At 58.1% G+C, this 13,447-nt stretch overlaps 2 protein-coding genes across 2 annotated transcripts in view; one reads left to right on the top strand and one right to left on the bottom strand.

Annotated features, from left to right (window-relative positions):
- The window catches only part of KMT5B (lysine methyltransferase 5B), a 44,449-nt gene extending 32,786 nt beyond the window's left edge, over positions 1-11,663 (bottom strand). The window contains exons 1-3 of the mRNA XM_054171817.1: positions 11,578-11,663; positions 1,423-1,668; positions 527-674 (exon numbers count right to left, since the gene is read on the bottom strand). Of these exons, the coding sequence (XP_054027792.1) occupies positions 527-674; positions 1,423-1,582 (308 nt within the window). The 5' untranslated portion in view covers positions 1,583-1,668; positions 11,578-11,663. The remainder of the gene's footprint in view (positions 1-526; positions 675-1,422; positions 1,669-11,577) is intronic.
- Positions 10,719-11,638, top strand: LOC128898366 (basic proline-rich protein-like). Its single transcript, XM_054171995.1, has 2 exons — positions 10,719-10,760; positions 10,910-11,638. The coding sequence occupies exons 1-2, from the start codon at positions 10,719-10,721 to the stop codon at positions 11,636-11,638; spliced, it is 771 nt and encodes a 256-aa protein (XP_054027970.1).
- Positions 11,664-13,447: the final 1,784 nt, after the last annotated feature.

The raw sequence follows: 13,447 nt of genomic DNA, 5'->3' as shown, positions 1-13,447 counted from the left end.
TACTGGTTCAGTTTTGGGCTCCTCACTCCCAGAAGGACATTGAGAGCTGGAGCAGGGCCAGAGAAAGGTAAAGCTGAGGGAGGGTTTGGAGAATAGGGCTGGGGAGGAGCAGCTGAGGGACCTGAGGTTGCTTAGTCTGGAGAACTACATCTTTCTTGTGCTGTCAGAAGGAAGTTAAAAACCAAAGCACTAAGCAGGTGAAAAATCAGCCAAGTCCCCAGCACTGCCTTCTGTCTTTGAAGCACTTCAAATGGTTGATGGCTCCAAAGTGATGAGCAGCAGCTCTAGGCCAGGAATGGATCCATCAACAGGTCTATTGACAACCTGTTCCACAGCACAAGCATGTGCTGGCACCAAGCTCTAGGCACCAGCCTCCTGTGCAGCACCACTCCCAGGCTGGAAGCTACTCACAAATTGCCACTGTCTCAGACTGCTTCCACGAGGGTGCAGGACCCCCCCAGCTCTGCCCTGCTTACATCAACTCCCAAAGAGGCAGTTACTTTCCAGAAGAAGAAAACCAAGTTACCTAGTATTCATTTTGTGTGTCTGAAAACCTAAATAGGGATCAAGAACCAAGCTAGTTGCTAGGTCATCGTTCTCACAGAGCTCCTTGGCAGACATCCCCGAGGAAGGCACATAGCGACTCTGACCCTCGAAGCCCGAAGCACCGCTACCTGCAAACAAGAGAGCATGGATTAGAGACCCTGGGGGGAAAGCCACAAAGCCCAGCAGGGCTCAGGGGCAGCCAGCCAGCAGCTGGAGGGAAGACACATGCCATCATCTTCCTGATCCAGCTGGAGGAGCGGGAGCCCAAGCGAGGCTTCCCTCTGTCGTTCGCTCACGGAGCGGCCAGTGGGGCTCAGGACATAGTTTGTGGGGGTCTCTGAGTGGTTTGGTTTCCTTCTTTCTTCTCCTCCCCAAGAATCTTTAGCACCTCTGCCTCTAAAATTTCTGACCTATAAACATAATGAAGCCAGGCAAATGTCAAACCTGCCTTTCCCAGCATCTGCACAAAGGACTCTGGAGTCAGTCCTTCATCCCAGACCAGGAGAGAAGCCCAAGCTCCACCTTCCTTAAACCCATTCCATGATGACTCCTGGCGCATGTGACTCTATCCAGAGCAGGGTCTGCACTCACTACAAGCTGGCTGAGTAATTCTGGTCAGACCTCATCCATGGGCTCTCCTGTGGTGCAACCATGCACTTCCTGCTGGCACCAGCTGAGAACTCCTCTACACCCAGTTACTCTCACTTCGCTCGTAAACCCATCTGGAGGGATCTGCGCTCCCGAAGAGAGCTCACACATGCAAGACCAACAAGCACACACTAATGCTCCTGCTGAGTGCAGCCCTCCTCCTGCCTTGGGAGCAGCCAGCAGCCTGGCCTGCAGCCTGCCAGCTGAGCCACAGCCCCCTGTACGTACATCTGCTTGATCTTCTCTCCACTCCGTTTTTGCCAGCCTTGGGGTTCTCCTTTCCCACGTGCTGCAGCTTGCTCTGACTCTGGCCATGGTCATTAGATGACTTGTTTCCACTTCTCCTGCCATTCACCACCATGTTCTTGGATTCTCCCAGCCACTTCATTCCCACAGACAGTCTGACTCAGTTGCATTTAGTCACTTTTCAAAAGGCTTGGAGAAGTGGATGAATAATTTTGGTTCCGATTCCTCCTGGAAGCAAAACAGAAAGGTGATTAGGCCTGACTGGGAAGCTGCTCCTGAGACACAGATTAGAGCAACAAGAGAAAGGAGAGAGGAGGAAAGGTGGTGACCTTGGGAAGAAAGAAAAGCAGCTGGTTAGCACTGGCACTGCTCCACAGGTGAAGGGCTGGCCTACAACTCCCAGCTGCATGGGGGAGACCCAGTTCGAAAGGAGACCAATTGCTAAGGAGAGCTCAGCTGTACAAGCTTGACTGGACCCAGAGCTGCAGAGCCTGGACAGACAGCAGGCCAAACCCACACCCTGCTGTGTGACTCCAAACACACACAGGTAAGATTCTCTCCTCACAAATAAAAGCTGTAACCTATTTGGAATGCTGCAGCAAATACCCCAAACAGAAAGAGCAAGAAGGAACCACCAGGAAAGCGCTGGTTTGGGATGGGGCTGGGGGAAAGATGCCAAATCCTTACTGGAAACTCAAGAGTTCCAAAAGCCCTCAGTGAGGGCCCAAAGCACTACCTTTCCTGTGTCCCACAAAGCCACTCACAACACCTCCAGCTCAGAGGGCCAGTAGCAAGTGGGGGTCACAAGGACAGCTGAAATCCTACAGCACACAGCTGCCCAGCAGAGCAGCTGCTGCAGTTTGCCTGCAGCAGAAATCACTCTAAGGAAGCTCCTCCTGCTCTCACTCTGTCTGGCTCACAGGGAGAGGTCTGACACTGACCTACAGCATTGCTTCACAGCTGCATTGATGCATTACTCAGTCACTTGGTTTGGATTCACCCTTCTCCTTGCTGCTTCCTCCTGAACAGACACCTTGGGCCTTGGCTTCCCCCTGGGATCTAACCAGGTGCTGCTGCTCTGCTCCCAGCAGCTAACAGCATCTCCCAAGCCACACTATCCACAGGCTCCACAACCAGGGCTTCTGGGGAAATGCTGCTTGTCAGCAGGTGGGACTAGGGCAAGACAGGATTCCTGTCAGACACCTGTGTGGTCCAGCTGCTGACAGCTACAGAAACTCTGCTGGCAGCTGCCTGGCAACTAAGCTACAAAGTGCAGAGGAGTGAGGAAATAAAAGAGCAGAGAAGTGACTTACGAGGGCTTGTGGTGATAGGATGAGAGAGACTTAAACTGGAAGAGGGGAGACTGAGACTGGAGGTTAGGAAGAGCTTCTTTCCAGTGAGGCTGGGGAGACTCTGGCACAGGCTGCCCAGGGAGGCTGTGGCTGCCTCCTGCCTGGAGGTGCTCAGGGCCAGGCTGGATGAGGCCCTGAGCAGCCTGTGCTGGTGGGAGGTGTCCCTGCCCATGGCAGGGGCTTGGAATTGGATGAACCTTGAGGTCCCTTCCAACCCAACCCATTGTGTGATTGGATGACTTAAGAGGTGGATTGCCTCAGACCTCTTCCTAAAACTGTCACCCAGAAACTGGCAGGCTTTAGAAGCTCCACAGGCTGGCTCAGGACAGTACAGGTATGCACAAGTGTACCAATCCCCCTGAGGAGCAGCTGCCTCAGCTACTGCCTCACTATAAACAAAACACATTGAGATCGTTTCATTGGGCAAGGACTTTTCTTGCTGTCCATGACAGAAGGGACAGCTTGGACCTCAGGACCACAGAATCTCAAGGTTTAAATGTCAATTGTGCTGCACCAGCAAGGGTGGACACAGCCCTCTGAGCTACAGCCAAGCAGCTGACCCCCAGCATGCAGAAGTTGCTCTGTGTGCCGAGCTCTTCAGCAAGTCACCGAACAGAGCATTCAGGGAACAGAGCTGACACTGAAAATTTCCTGGGGGAAACTCCACTGGTTGCCTTTAGCTACCCACAGCAGCAGATATTTTTACACAGTACCTCAAAATCCCCTTGGCAATCTTGCCCAGACAACTCAAGGCTTTTTTCCCCCTTGACAGAGCTTATCTGCTAGCACACATTTGAAAGGAAATGACCAAAGGAAAAACAGCAGAAGCCCCAAGGCTCTCTTGCTAAGCATCCCACCTGAACCTCCTTCCCACCAGCCACCCATCCTACCTGCACTACCCTGGAGAACAGACTTGCTCTTAAACTTCCCTCTTTCAATTCACTTTACATCTCTACACACTCTAATTAACCCCCTCCCTAGTCTGATGACAGGTAACAGAGCATTAGAACCAAAGGCTACATGAAAAGCCTGCACTGAACTCAGCCTTTTGGTCTCTGTGAGGCAGGACTGAGCTGCACTTTGGGGTCTGCTGCAGTTCAGAGCAGTACAGGTACAGGAAGCCTACCTTGAAGTCCAGCTGCTGATGAGCACTGGGCTGCCACAGCTGGAGGGAACTCATTCAATCCGTGGTGTCTCTCCCATCTACCAGGCATGGCAGCTGCACCCTCAGCTGCACAAAGGGCAACTCTGCACAAAGAAGGGAGCTGCTCTTCCCTGACAGCAGTCTGGGGAGGGTGAGGACTACCTGAGCTGACATGCACACAGGGAGGGCAGGGGAAGCACAACAGCAAAGCACAGAGGGAATGTGGCCACAGAAGAGTCAAAGAACACCAAGCATTAGGAAAGCTGTTTGCTTCTGTTGCACAATAGATTGCCACAGATGCCAACAAAAGTCCTCCTGAGCAAGATTAAATAATGAAAGAAATCATTCAGTGCTGAGGATGATGAAGGGACTGGAGCCTCTCTCCAACAAGAAAAGGCTGAGAGACCTGAGGCTGCTTAGTCTGGAGAAGAGAGGGCTGAGAGGGGACCTCATCCATGTCTACAAACATCTGAGGGGTGCCTGGCAGGAGGATGGAGCCAGGCTCTTTTCAGCAGCACCCAGTGACAGGCCCAGGAGCAATGGATGCAAACTCAACCCCAGGAGGCTCCAGCTCAACATGACAAAAAGCTTTTTCACTGTGAGGGTGCTGGAGCCCTAGAACAGGCTGCCCAGAGAGGCTGTGGAGTCTCCTGCTCTGGAGATCTTCAAGACCCACCTGAAGCCCTGACCCTAATCCTGTGTGACCTGCCATGGGTGACCCTGCTCTGGCAGGGGGATTGAATCTGGTGGTCTCTGGGATGATCTCTGGAGGTCCCTTCCAAACCCTACCTTTGTGATTCTGTGTCTAGCAAGCACTGTGAAAAATCGTTATCTGAGTCTGGCAGCCTAATAAGCAAAGCCTTTGTCTCCACCTACTGCTGCCTCGTATGTCCTGGGAGCAGGCAAACAGCAAACCTGAGCTCTGCAAGTGTGCTGCTTCAGCCTCCGCTCCTCCTCCCCAGACATAAACACTGCCTGCAAGAAATGCTGTCAGAGGCAGGATTCCTTTGCCAGGGAGGATCAGAGCTGCTAATGTGACAGAGAACCCAAGGAGGGTAAGAGGCAGCCTGTGTGATCACTGCCCTGTGACCTCTGCTACAGCTTCAGACGGGGTTTGCTCTCCGTGTTCTCCCCACACCGGACTCGTGCTCAGTCCTTCAGGAACAGAAGGAGAAAAGGAAGAGATGAGCACACGACCACCACCCCCCCAGGCAAGGCAAGCTTGGGTTATGCTGACACCTCCTCACAGAAATTCCTGCTAAAGGCCTCTGGCACCAAAGGAAAACAAAAGTGGAGTTTCAGTTACCCAAATCTCTTACACCTGTAAGGATCTGTACCTCAGCACCCTCTGGAAGCACCAAGCACCAGCTGAAGCACAAACACCACCAAAGCTGCCACCACAGGGGGTCCCAAGCCAGGGGCAGCACCAGATCTGTATCACATAAGGGCAAGGAGGCTGGGGAGAGGCCTTGAGCACAGCCCTGGGAGGAGAGCCTGAGGGAGCTGGGGTTGCTTAGCCTGCAGAAGAGGAGGCTCAGGGGAGACCTCATTGCTCTCTACAGCTCCCTGAAGGGAGGTTGGAGCCAGGTGGGGGTTGGGCTCTTCTCTCTAGCAACCAGCACCAGAACAAGAGGACACAGTCTCAAGCTGTGCCAGGGGAGGTTTAGGCTGGAGGTGAGGAGAAAGTTCTTCCCAGAGAGAGTTGTTAGCCATTGGGCTGTGCTGCCCAGGGAGGTGGTGGAGTCCCCATCCCTGGAGGTGTTCCAGAGGGGACTGGATGTGGCCCTTGGAGCCATGGTTCAGTCATGAGGTCTGTGGTGCCAGCTTGGACTTGATGAGCTCTGAGGTCTCTTCCAGCCTTGGTGGTTCTGTGCTACATACAGAAAGCCTCAGCCCTCTCACTGCATTTACTACACTTTGCAGCATGAGGTTGAGTAAAGTTCTGTGGCTGTCCCAATGGATCTCAACAGCTGCCTGAGCCTCCCAGGGTCTGGGCCCTTCCCTGGGAGATCTCTCAGTTCCTAAAAGCCTTGTTGGCAGGGGGGAAGCTGCCCAAAGCCCTAAACTATAACCACACAGCCCAGTAGGCATGAGAAATCCAAGAAGTGTTTTAGTCTCCCAAGTTTTGCATCGAAGGATTTCTAACTTGACAGACAGGGACAGCTTCTACTCAGAGGCAGCAGATCCTGTTCCTCCCTCTCCAGGACACAGACACCAGGCTCACCAGGATTCCTCACAGGTGGGATCCTCCTCTGCTCCCCTACAGCCTCCAGCACACAGGCACTCAGAGAGCCTCCCAGACACAGCTGCTTAAGAACCCAATTCCTAAACCATTTTGGTTTGGTTGCTTTTGAAATTCACTCTAGCTGCAAAAAGCCTTCCTCAGAGAGGCAGTGGCCAAAGCAAAGACAGGACACAAGAGACCCAATGACCACAGGCTCAGCTTGCCTGGACAAACCAATGGCAGCAGCAGGAAAGGTGTGTGCTTTGTTACTGCAAGCCCTGGAAAAGAAAGAAGCAACACAGCTCTGAATTTGGGGCTGCCAGTTGGTGCCAAAGTGCCCAGGAGCCAGCACTGGTCCCTGGCAGCCCAGAGCCAGCTGAGTGCTGAGCTGCAGCCAGAGCAGGGAGAGAGCAGCACAGGGAGGGGATTCTGCCCCTCTGCTCTGCTCTGCTCAGCCCCCACCTGCAGCACTGCCTCCAGCTCTGGGGCCCCCAGCACAAGAAGGACCTGGAGCTGCTGGAGAGGCTCCAGAGGAGGCCACCAAGAGGAGCAGAGGCTGCAGAACCTCCCCTGTGGGGTCAGGCTGGGAGAGCTGGGGCTGTGCAGCCTGGAGAAGAGAAGGCTCCAGGGAGACCTCAGAGCAGCCTTGCAGTACCTGAAGGGCTCCAGGAGAGCTGGGGAGGGACTCTGGCCAAGGGCTGGGAGTGCCAGGCTGAGGGACAATGGCTTTGAGCTGGGAGAGAGGAGATTGAGAGTGGAGAGGAGGAAGAAATTGTTGAGAGTGAGGCTGGGGAGACTCTGGCACAGGCTGCCCAGGGAGGCTGTGGCTGCCTCCTGCCTGGAGGTGCTCAGGGCCAGGCTGGATGAGGCCCTGAGCAGCCTGTGCTGGTGGGAGGGGTCCCTGCCCATGGCAGGGGCTTGGGGCTGGATGAGCTCTGAGCTCCCTTCCAACCCAACCATGCTGTGCATCCATGAATCCAGGGAGCAGAGAACAACTCCACAGCCAGTTTTCCTTGCAGGATCTGCAGGCTGTAAGTGATCTCACTCCAGCCACCCTGTCTGAGCCACAGCCACCACCACTCATCCCTGAAGTGCCCAGATTTCTAAGAATACTGAAGACTGAGTAAAACCAGAGCTGCAGGAACACCTGCACAGCTTTAAGGAGCTACTCAGAGCAGCCTCACATCTGATCTCTGTTTCTGACACCTCAGACGGGAACTTCTCAGCCAGAGAGAAAGGAAGGCACAGAGTGGCTCACAAGGGGTGTGAAGCCACTGAACTGTCCCTTGGAACAGGCACTCAGTGTTCCATGGGACACTATAAGAGCTTGGCCCCCTTCCCTTCCCCCCCCCACCCCTCAGATATTGATAGACATTGATCAGATCCCTCTCAGCCTTCTCCTCTCCAGCTGACAAGCAGCAGAGCCAGGGATGGGACCCTTTGCAGCCACAGAAGGTGGCAACAGAAAGAAGGTATTTGGGAGTTTACTTCCCCACAATTGCTGTAGTCCAAGTTGCAACTTAAGGAAAGGTTGGATATTCCCACAGGACTTTAAGGACTGGGGAGTGGAGGCTGCAGTTCCTCAGCAGGACAAAAGCCACCCAGGAAGGTCTGCCTCAGTCCCACCCCTGCAGATGCTTCCCAGCCACCTGTGACTTCCTCTTCCCCCTGGGATGAGCTGCTTCAGTAAATTAAACCAGGGTAAGAAACACCACAAAGCAGTGGGGTTTGAATTCACAGCACCACAGTACATGAGAGGTTGGAAGGGACCTCAAGAGATCATCCTGCCAGGGCAGGGCACCCAGGAACACAGCCTGGTGGGGTTGGAAAGTCTCCAGAGACAGAGACTCCACAACCACCATGGGCAGCCTGCTCCAGGCTCTGGCACCCTCACACCAAAGAAGTTTCTCCTCCTGTTGAGCTGAAACCTTCTACATTCAAGCCTGTAGCTGCTGTTCCTTATCTCATTACTGTGCACCACCTCAAAGAGCTTGGCCCCCTCCCCTTGCCCCCCACCCTCAGATACTGATAGACACTGATCAGATCCCCCTCAGCCTTCTCCTCTCCAGGCTAAACAGCCCCAGGGCTCTCAGTCTCTTCCCAGGGCAGATGCTCAAGTCCCCTAAGCATCCTCCTGGCTCTCCTTGGCCTCTCCCCAGCAGGTCTCTGTCTCTTGAGCTGGGGAGCCCAGAGCTGGACACAGAATTGCAGCAGTGGTCTGAGCAGGGCAGAGCAGAGGGGGAGCAGAACCTCCCCAGCCCTGCTGGCCACACTTCTCTTGCTGCCCCCCAGGGTCCCCTTGGCTCTCTTGGCCCCCAGGGCACATTGCTGTCCCATGCAGAGCTTGCTGCCCACCAGCACTCCAAGGTCTTTCTCCATGGAGTTGCTCTCCAGCAGGGCAGCCCCTGGCCTGCCCTGGTGCCTGCTGTTATTCCTCCCCAGATGCTGGACCCTGCACTTCTCCTTATTGACCTTCATGAGGTTTGCCTGCAGCCAGCTCTCAGCCTGTCCAGATCCTGCTGGGTGGCTGCACAGCCTGCCAGGTGTCACCAGCCCCCCCCTTGTGTCTCACCATCTCAGAGTAAGGTCAGTGCAGAGCTGGACACAGCCTAAAAGCAGCAGGTGGGAGGCTGCAGGACTGTGTCAAGAGCCTTGACAGGGGCAGCAGAGCTGCAGCACAGGATGCAAGCTGTGGGAGCTGACAGGGACCCGGGCTCCAATTCCCCCCAGCTCTGTCTGTGTCCCCCACTTTCTCTTGTGCCAGTTCTCCTGCAAGCAGTGACGGTGCCAGTCAGGCAGAGGAGTGTCCCAGCATATGGGTGGCAGAGAGGGGATGCACAGACAGAGGTGCTTCAGCAGCTCCTACCCTTCTCCCTACTCCAGCCCCTGAGCTAGGTGCCTTCTCTGGGTGAAGGGGAATAACCAGCTGAGCAAAGCACCCTAAAGGCTGCATGACCTCCCCAAGTCACTGCAGCAACTCCTCCCTGCCCAGCACTTTGGCAGAGACAAGCCAGAACTTTGCTGCCAGCTCACACAGTTGTTTTCCCCAGCTCTAAGGCTCAGCTGACCTCTGCATCACTCAACTCCAGCTCATTAACCCAACAAGTAGGGAAGCAGGTGATTGTCCTGCTGGCTGAGGGTGCTGAGCAGGTTCAGCACAGAGGGGATGCAGTGCTGGAGCAGCAGCACCAAAGAGGGAAGGACAAGGGTCAGCTTGCAGTGCTGAGTCCAGTTGTGGGCACCCCAGTTCAAGAAGGACAAGTGCAGGGCCACTGAGCTGCAGAGCAGACTGCTGTGAGGAGAGGCTGAAAGAGCTGGGGCTGCTTAGCCTGGAGAGGAGGGGGCTGGGGGGAACTCATTAATACTTACACATATCTAAGGGGTGGACGTTAGGGAGCTGAGGCCAGACTCTTCTCAGTGGGCCCAAGTGACAGAACAAGAGGTAATGAGCATAAGCTTGAGCCTGGGAAGTTCCACCTGAACAGGGGAAGATACTTCTGTACTCTGAGGGTGGCAGAGCCCAGGACCAGGCTGCCTGGAGAGGCTGTGGAATTTCCTTCTCTGGAGACTTTGAGACCCACCTGGATGTGTCCCTGTGTGACCTGCCCTGGCAGGGGCACAGACTCAATTTTCAGAGGTCCCTTCCCACCCCTCCCATCCTGTGGCAGCTCAGCTGAGTAAGGTACAGGCTTCCCAGGCAGCTGAGTGCAGCCCAACCTGGCTGGCACAAAGAGCACCACCACAGCCCAGTGAAGCCCTCAAACTAGCCTGGCACCAAAGGCAGCCCTGCTGCCCCCCCTGCCCTCACCCACCTCCACGCCTCCTCTCTGTGCCAGCACAACTGCAGAGCCAAGTGGGGACCAAATCAGGGGACCAGTCTGAACCTTGCTGGCTTCAGCCACGCTAGGAGAGGATGCATGGGAGGGCAGGGGGCAGGAGCACTGCAGCTGGGGCTGCTCCCAAACGCTCTGCCCTCTCACGCTGCAGCTCTGGCCCCTGCTGGGCACAGCAGTGTGACACCTGGCACCCACTGTGGGAACCTGGGCAGCGGTCTGACGCTGTCTGGAGAGGGAAGGACGCTGGGAGGTGTAGTCCTGCCGGGAGAGAGCGGTGCCAGAGCTCAGCAAGCACTCGGGAGCCCTGCCTGCTCCTGCCACCGGCACGGGAGGACACACCTCCCCCCTTCAGCAACGCGAACACAGGTACAAGGGGAAACCGCTTTAAGGAGGTCTCATTCTTGGTGAGCTCAAAGGGGATAAAGCAGAGATGTCTATGGGGCTCTAACTAAAGAACACAATTCCCAGTTCTCATTCGGCTAAGTCGTAGTTTCCTCACCCAGGGTCACTCGCAGAGGAGGCTTAAAGAATTCAGGGCAGAAGTTCATGTGGAATGGAAACAGAAAGGATACGGCCACAGCTACGGGGCTCAGCGGATGGGAACAGGACCTGGCTCTCTGAACTTGTTCTGGAGTACATCGTACCCCACTGATGGAAGCCTCCCACGGTGTATTTATAGCCACACTATCAAACACTCCGATCAGATTGCCATCTCCTGCGTGATGCCCAATGCAACCCACCAGAAACTACACCAAGCTACACACGTGAGATTCTCATACTGCCCGTGACAAAACCAAACCCCAGGCACTCTCCCTGCACCCCCCCACCAAACCCGGTAACGTGTGTTACATAACCCGAGTTTAAAGCTGCAGGTGCCGCTGCCGGGCACAGATGCGCTCTACCCTTACTCCAGGCACCTATTTCCCGGTGTAAAGCAAACCAAAGGCCAGGCAGGAGGCGTTTCAGCGGCCGCAGCCCGCAGCGGGCCGGGCGGAGCGCCCCGGCAGCGGCACCGGCAGGGCTCGCACCGAGGAGGGCGCCGGGACCGCTGCCCCGCGGCCGCTCCCGTCCCGCCCCCGCGCCCCCCGCACGCCCCTCCGGGCACAGCCCCAGCGGCCGGCCCCGGGCCGGCGGCGGAAGGGCCGTGCCGAGCCGGGCGGAGCTACCTCCCGGCCCCGTGCTGCCCCCTAGGGCTCGCCTCCCGCCGCCGCCCGGCCCCGGCGCAGCCCCCGGCTCCCCCCTGCAGCCTTCCCCGCTCTCTGTCTCCGAGCGGCCGCCGGTCCCCCCCCCGGCCCGCGGCGCTGGGCTCGGCTGTCAGCGCCGGCCTCGCCCCGCCCGGAGCGGTGCGGGGAAGCCGGAGGCCCCGGGCACCGCCGGCCCGGCGGGCGAAGGAGAGAGAGGCTCCGGGGCAGGCGCCCGGGCACGGCCCCTCGCGTCCCCCCGCAGCCCGGCGGCGCAGCGCCCGGCCGCCCCCGCCCCGCTGACAGGCGGCCCCCGGCGCCTCCCCCGCGCCGCTCCCTCCTCGCGGGGCCCGAGGCGCGCTCCCCGCACTCGCCTCCCGGCTGCCCTGCCCGCACTCACCGCCGGCTGCCCTCCGCGCTGGCTCCACGGCGATGCCCCAGCCGCCGCCGCTGGAAAATGAATCATCCACGGCAAGGGAGCGAAGAGAAAAAAAACACCGAAGGGAGGAAGACCGCGGAGGGAAAGGAAGCGAAAACTGAGCGAGGAAGGGGCGGAGGAGAAAGAAAAACTAAGGCGGGGGAAAAAAAGCAGCGATAGTCATAAAAAATAATTCCGAGTGGGGGGAGGAAAAAAAATGGCGGATTAAAATCCAAGATGGCGGCGCCGAGGGGCGAGCGGCGCACGGGGGAGGGGACGGCAGAGCCTCCTAGAGATCCCTCCGCCGAGCCCCGCGAGAAAGAGTCCCCCGGGCTCCCTCGCAGAGACCCCGTGGGGCGGCGGCGAGGATGGGCCGTCGCCGCTTCCCCCTCCTTCTCCTTCTTCTCTGCGGGGAGCCGCTTTTCCGCTTGCCTGTCGAGCCAGGCGGGCCGCTGCGCCGGCCGCCGCACTCTGAAGTTTCTTCTCTCTCTTCCCAGCGAAGCCCGCGACCTCCTCGCCCCGTCCGGGAAGACACCGCCTGCCCCTGCGCTGCCGGCGGCGGAGGGACACGGCGGACAGGGGCTGCCTTACGCCCGCCGCCGCGGAAGGATACACCATTCGACAGCAACCGCCCGCCCCCCCCCCCCCCCCCCAAAAACCTGCGCCGCTCCCCGCCTCCTCCCCGCCGCCGTTTCACACCGGGCAGCGCAGCGGCAGCCCGCCCGTCCGCCAGCCTCCGCGCCTCGTCGGCGGAGGAGAGACAGTGCTGTTCGTAGCTCCCATGACCGCTGAGCGCGGCGCTTTGCCGCCGCGGAGGGATTTCGGGGAGAAAAAAACAAGGTCCCGGCTACAGCGCGGCTCAGGGTGCCCGGCAGTGTGTCCGGGAAGAAGTTCCGGCCGGCTGGGACAGTGGAGGGATCCCTCCGCTCGGAGCTGCCCTTTAAATGCGAGGCCTCCCCGCCGCGGGGGCGGTCGGCGGTCGCGTCCTGGTCGCGCCTGTGGGCGTCCGGTCCGGCGTCCGTGGGGCGGCGGCGGGCGGCCCTGCCCCGCCGGAGGGAACGGGTGCAGCAGCCCTTAATGCTATGGAGGGCGCCCGGGTTCCGGCACCTGTTTCCCCCGCTGCCGCCTGACAGAGCCATTTAAAAATGGCCCCCGCGGCCCGGAGGGGCTGGGGCGGCAGCTCCCTTCCCCAGCCGGGGCGGCAGCTGCGCCGGGCCCCTCGCCCACCCCTTCGCCGGCAGACCCCCACCCGCGTTCGCGGCGGGTGCAGCCGGAGGCGCTGGGGAGCGCTGGGCTCCTCCTGGCACTCTCCGAACAAAAGGTTCGGGGCGCGGCGGAGCCTGCGGGGCGGGGACGGCGCCGGGGGCAGGCGCGGGGCCGGCTCAGGGCACCTGGGAGCCGCATCCCTGCTGCCGCCGCGGCCCGGGGCTGCTCCTGGCTGTACACGAGGGGGAACCTGGAAGGCAAACATCTTTCTGCTCAAAGTTCGGGAGTTTCATTGTGTGTTGAGTGTTTGTTGTTGGCCTCCTCTGCTTCCTGCCTGCTGTCGTGCTGGGTGCAGGGCAGCCGGCAAGCTGCTCCCAAGCACCACCTTGGCTTTTGTAAGTTTCCCAGAGCCCTGGAGATTGTTCTCATTTGTTTAAAGGTATCCATAAAGCCTTGTGGAAGGGGAAGAGGTTTTCCACGGCTTGTCACGCCCCAGCGCTGCCACATCCTGGCTGTCAGTCGCAGTAAGGTGCTCAAGGCTTTAAGTGAAATAGGATTTTGCATGGAAGTGGAGTTGTACTCTAGTCCTGCAAGTGAGATGACTCCCAACAAACCAAACTGCCCAGTGGGTTGGTGTCATGATGTT

The sequence above is a fragment of the Dryobates pubescens genome, chromosome 22 (assembly GCF_014839835.1).
Source record: "Dryobates pubescens isolate bDryPub1 chromosome 22, bDryPub1.pri, whole genome shotgun sequence".
Classification (NCBI taxonomy): Eukaryota; Metazoa; Chordata; class Aves; order Piciformes; family Picidae; genus Dryobates; species Dryobates pubescens.
This window is presented reverse-complemented; position numbering and strand designations above follow the sequence as displayed.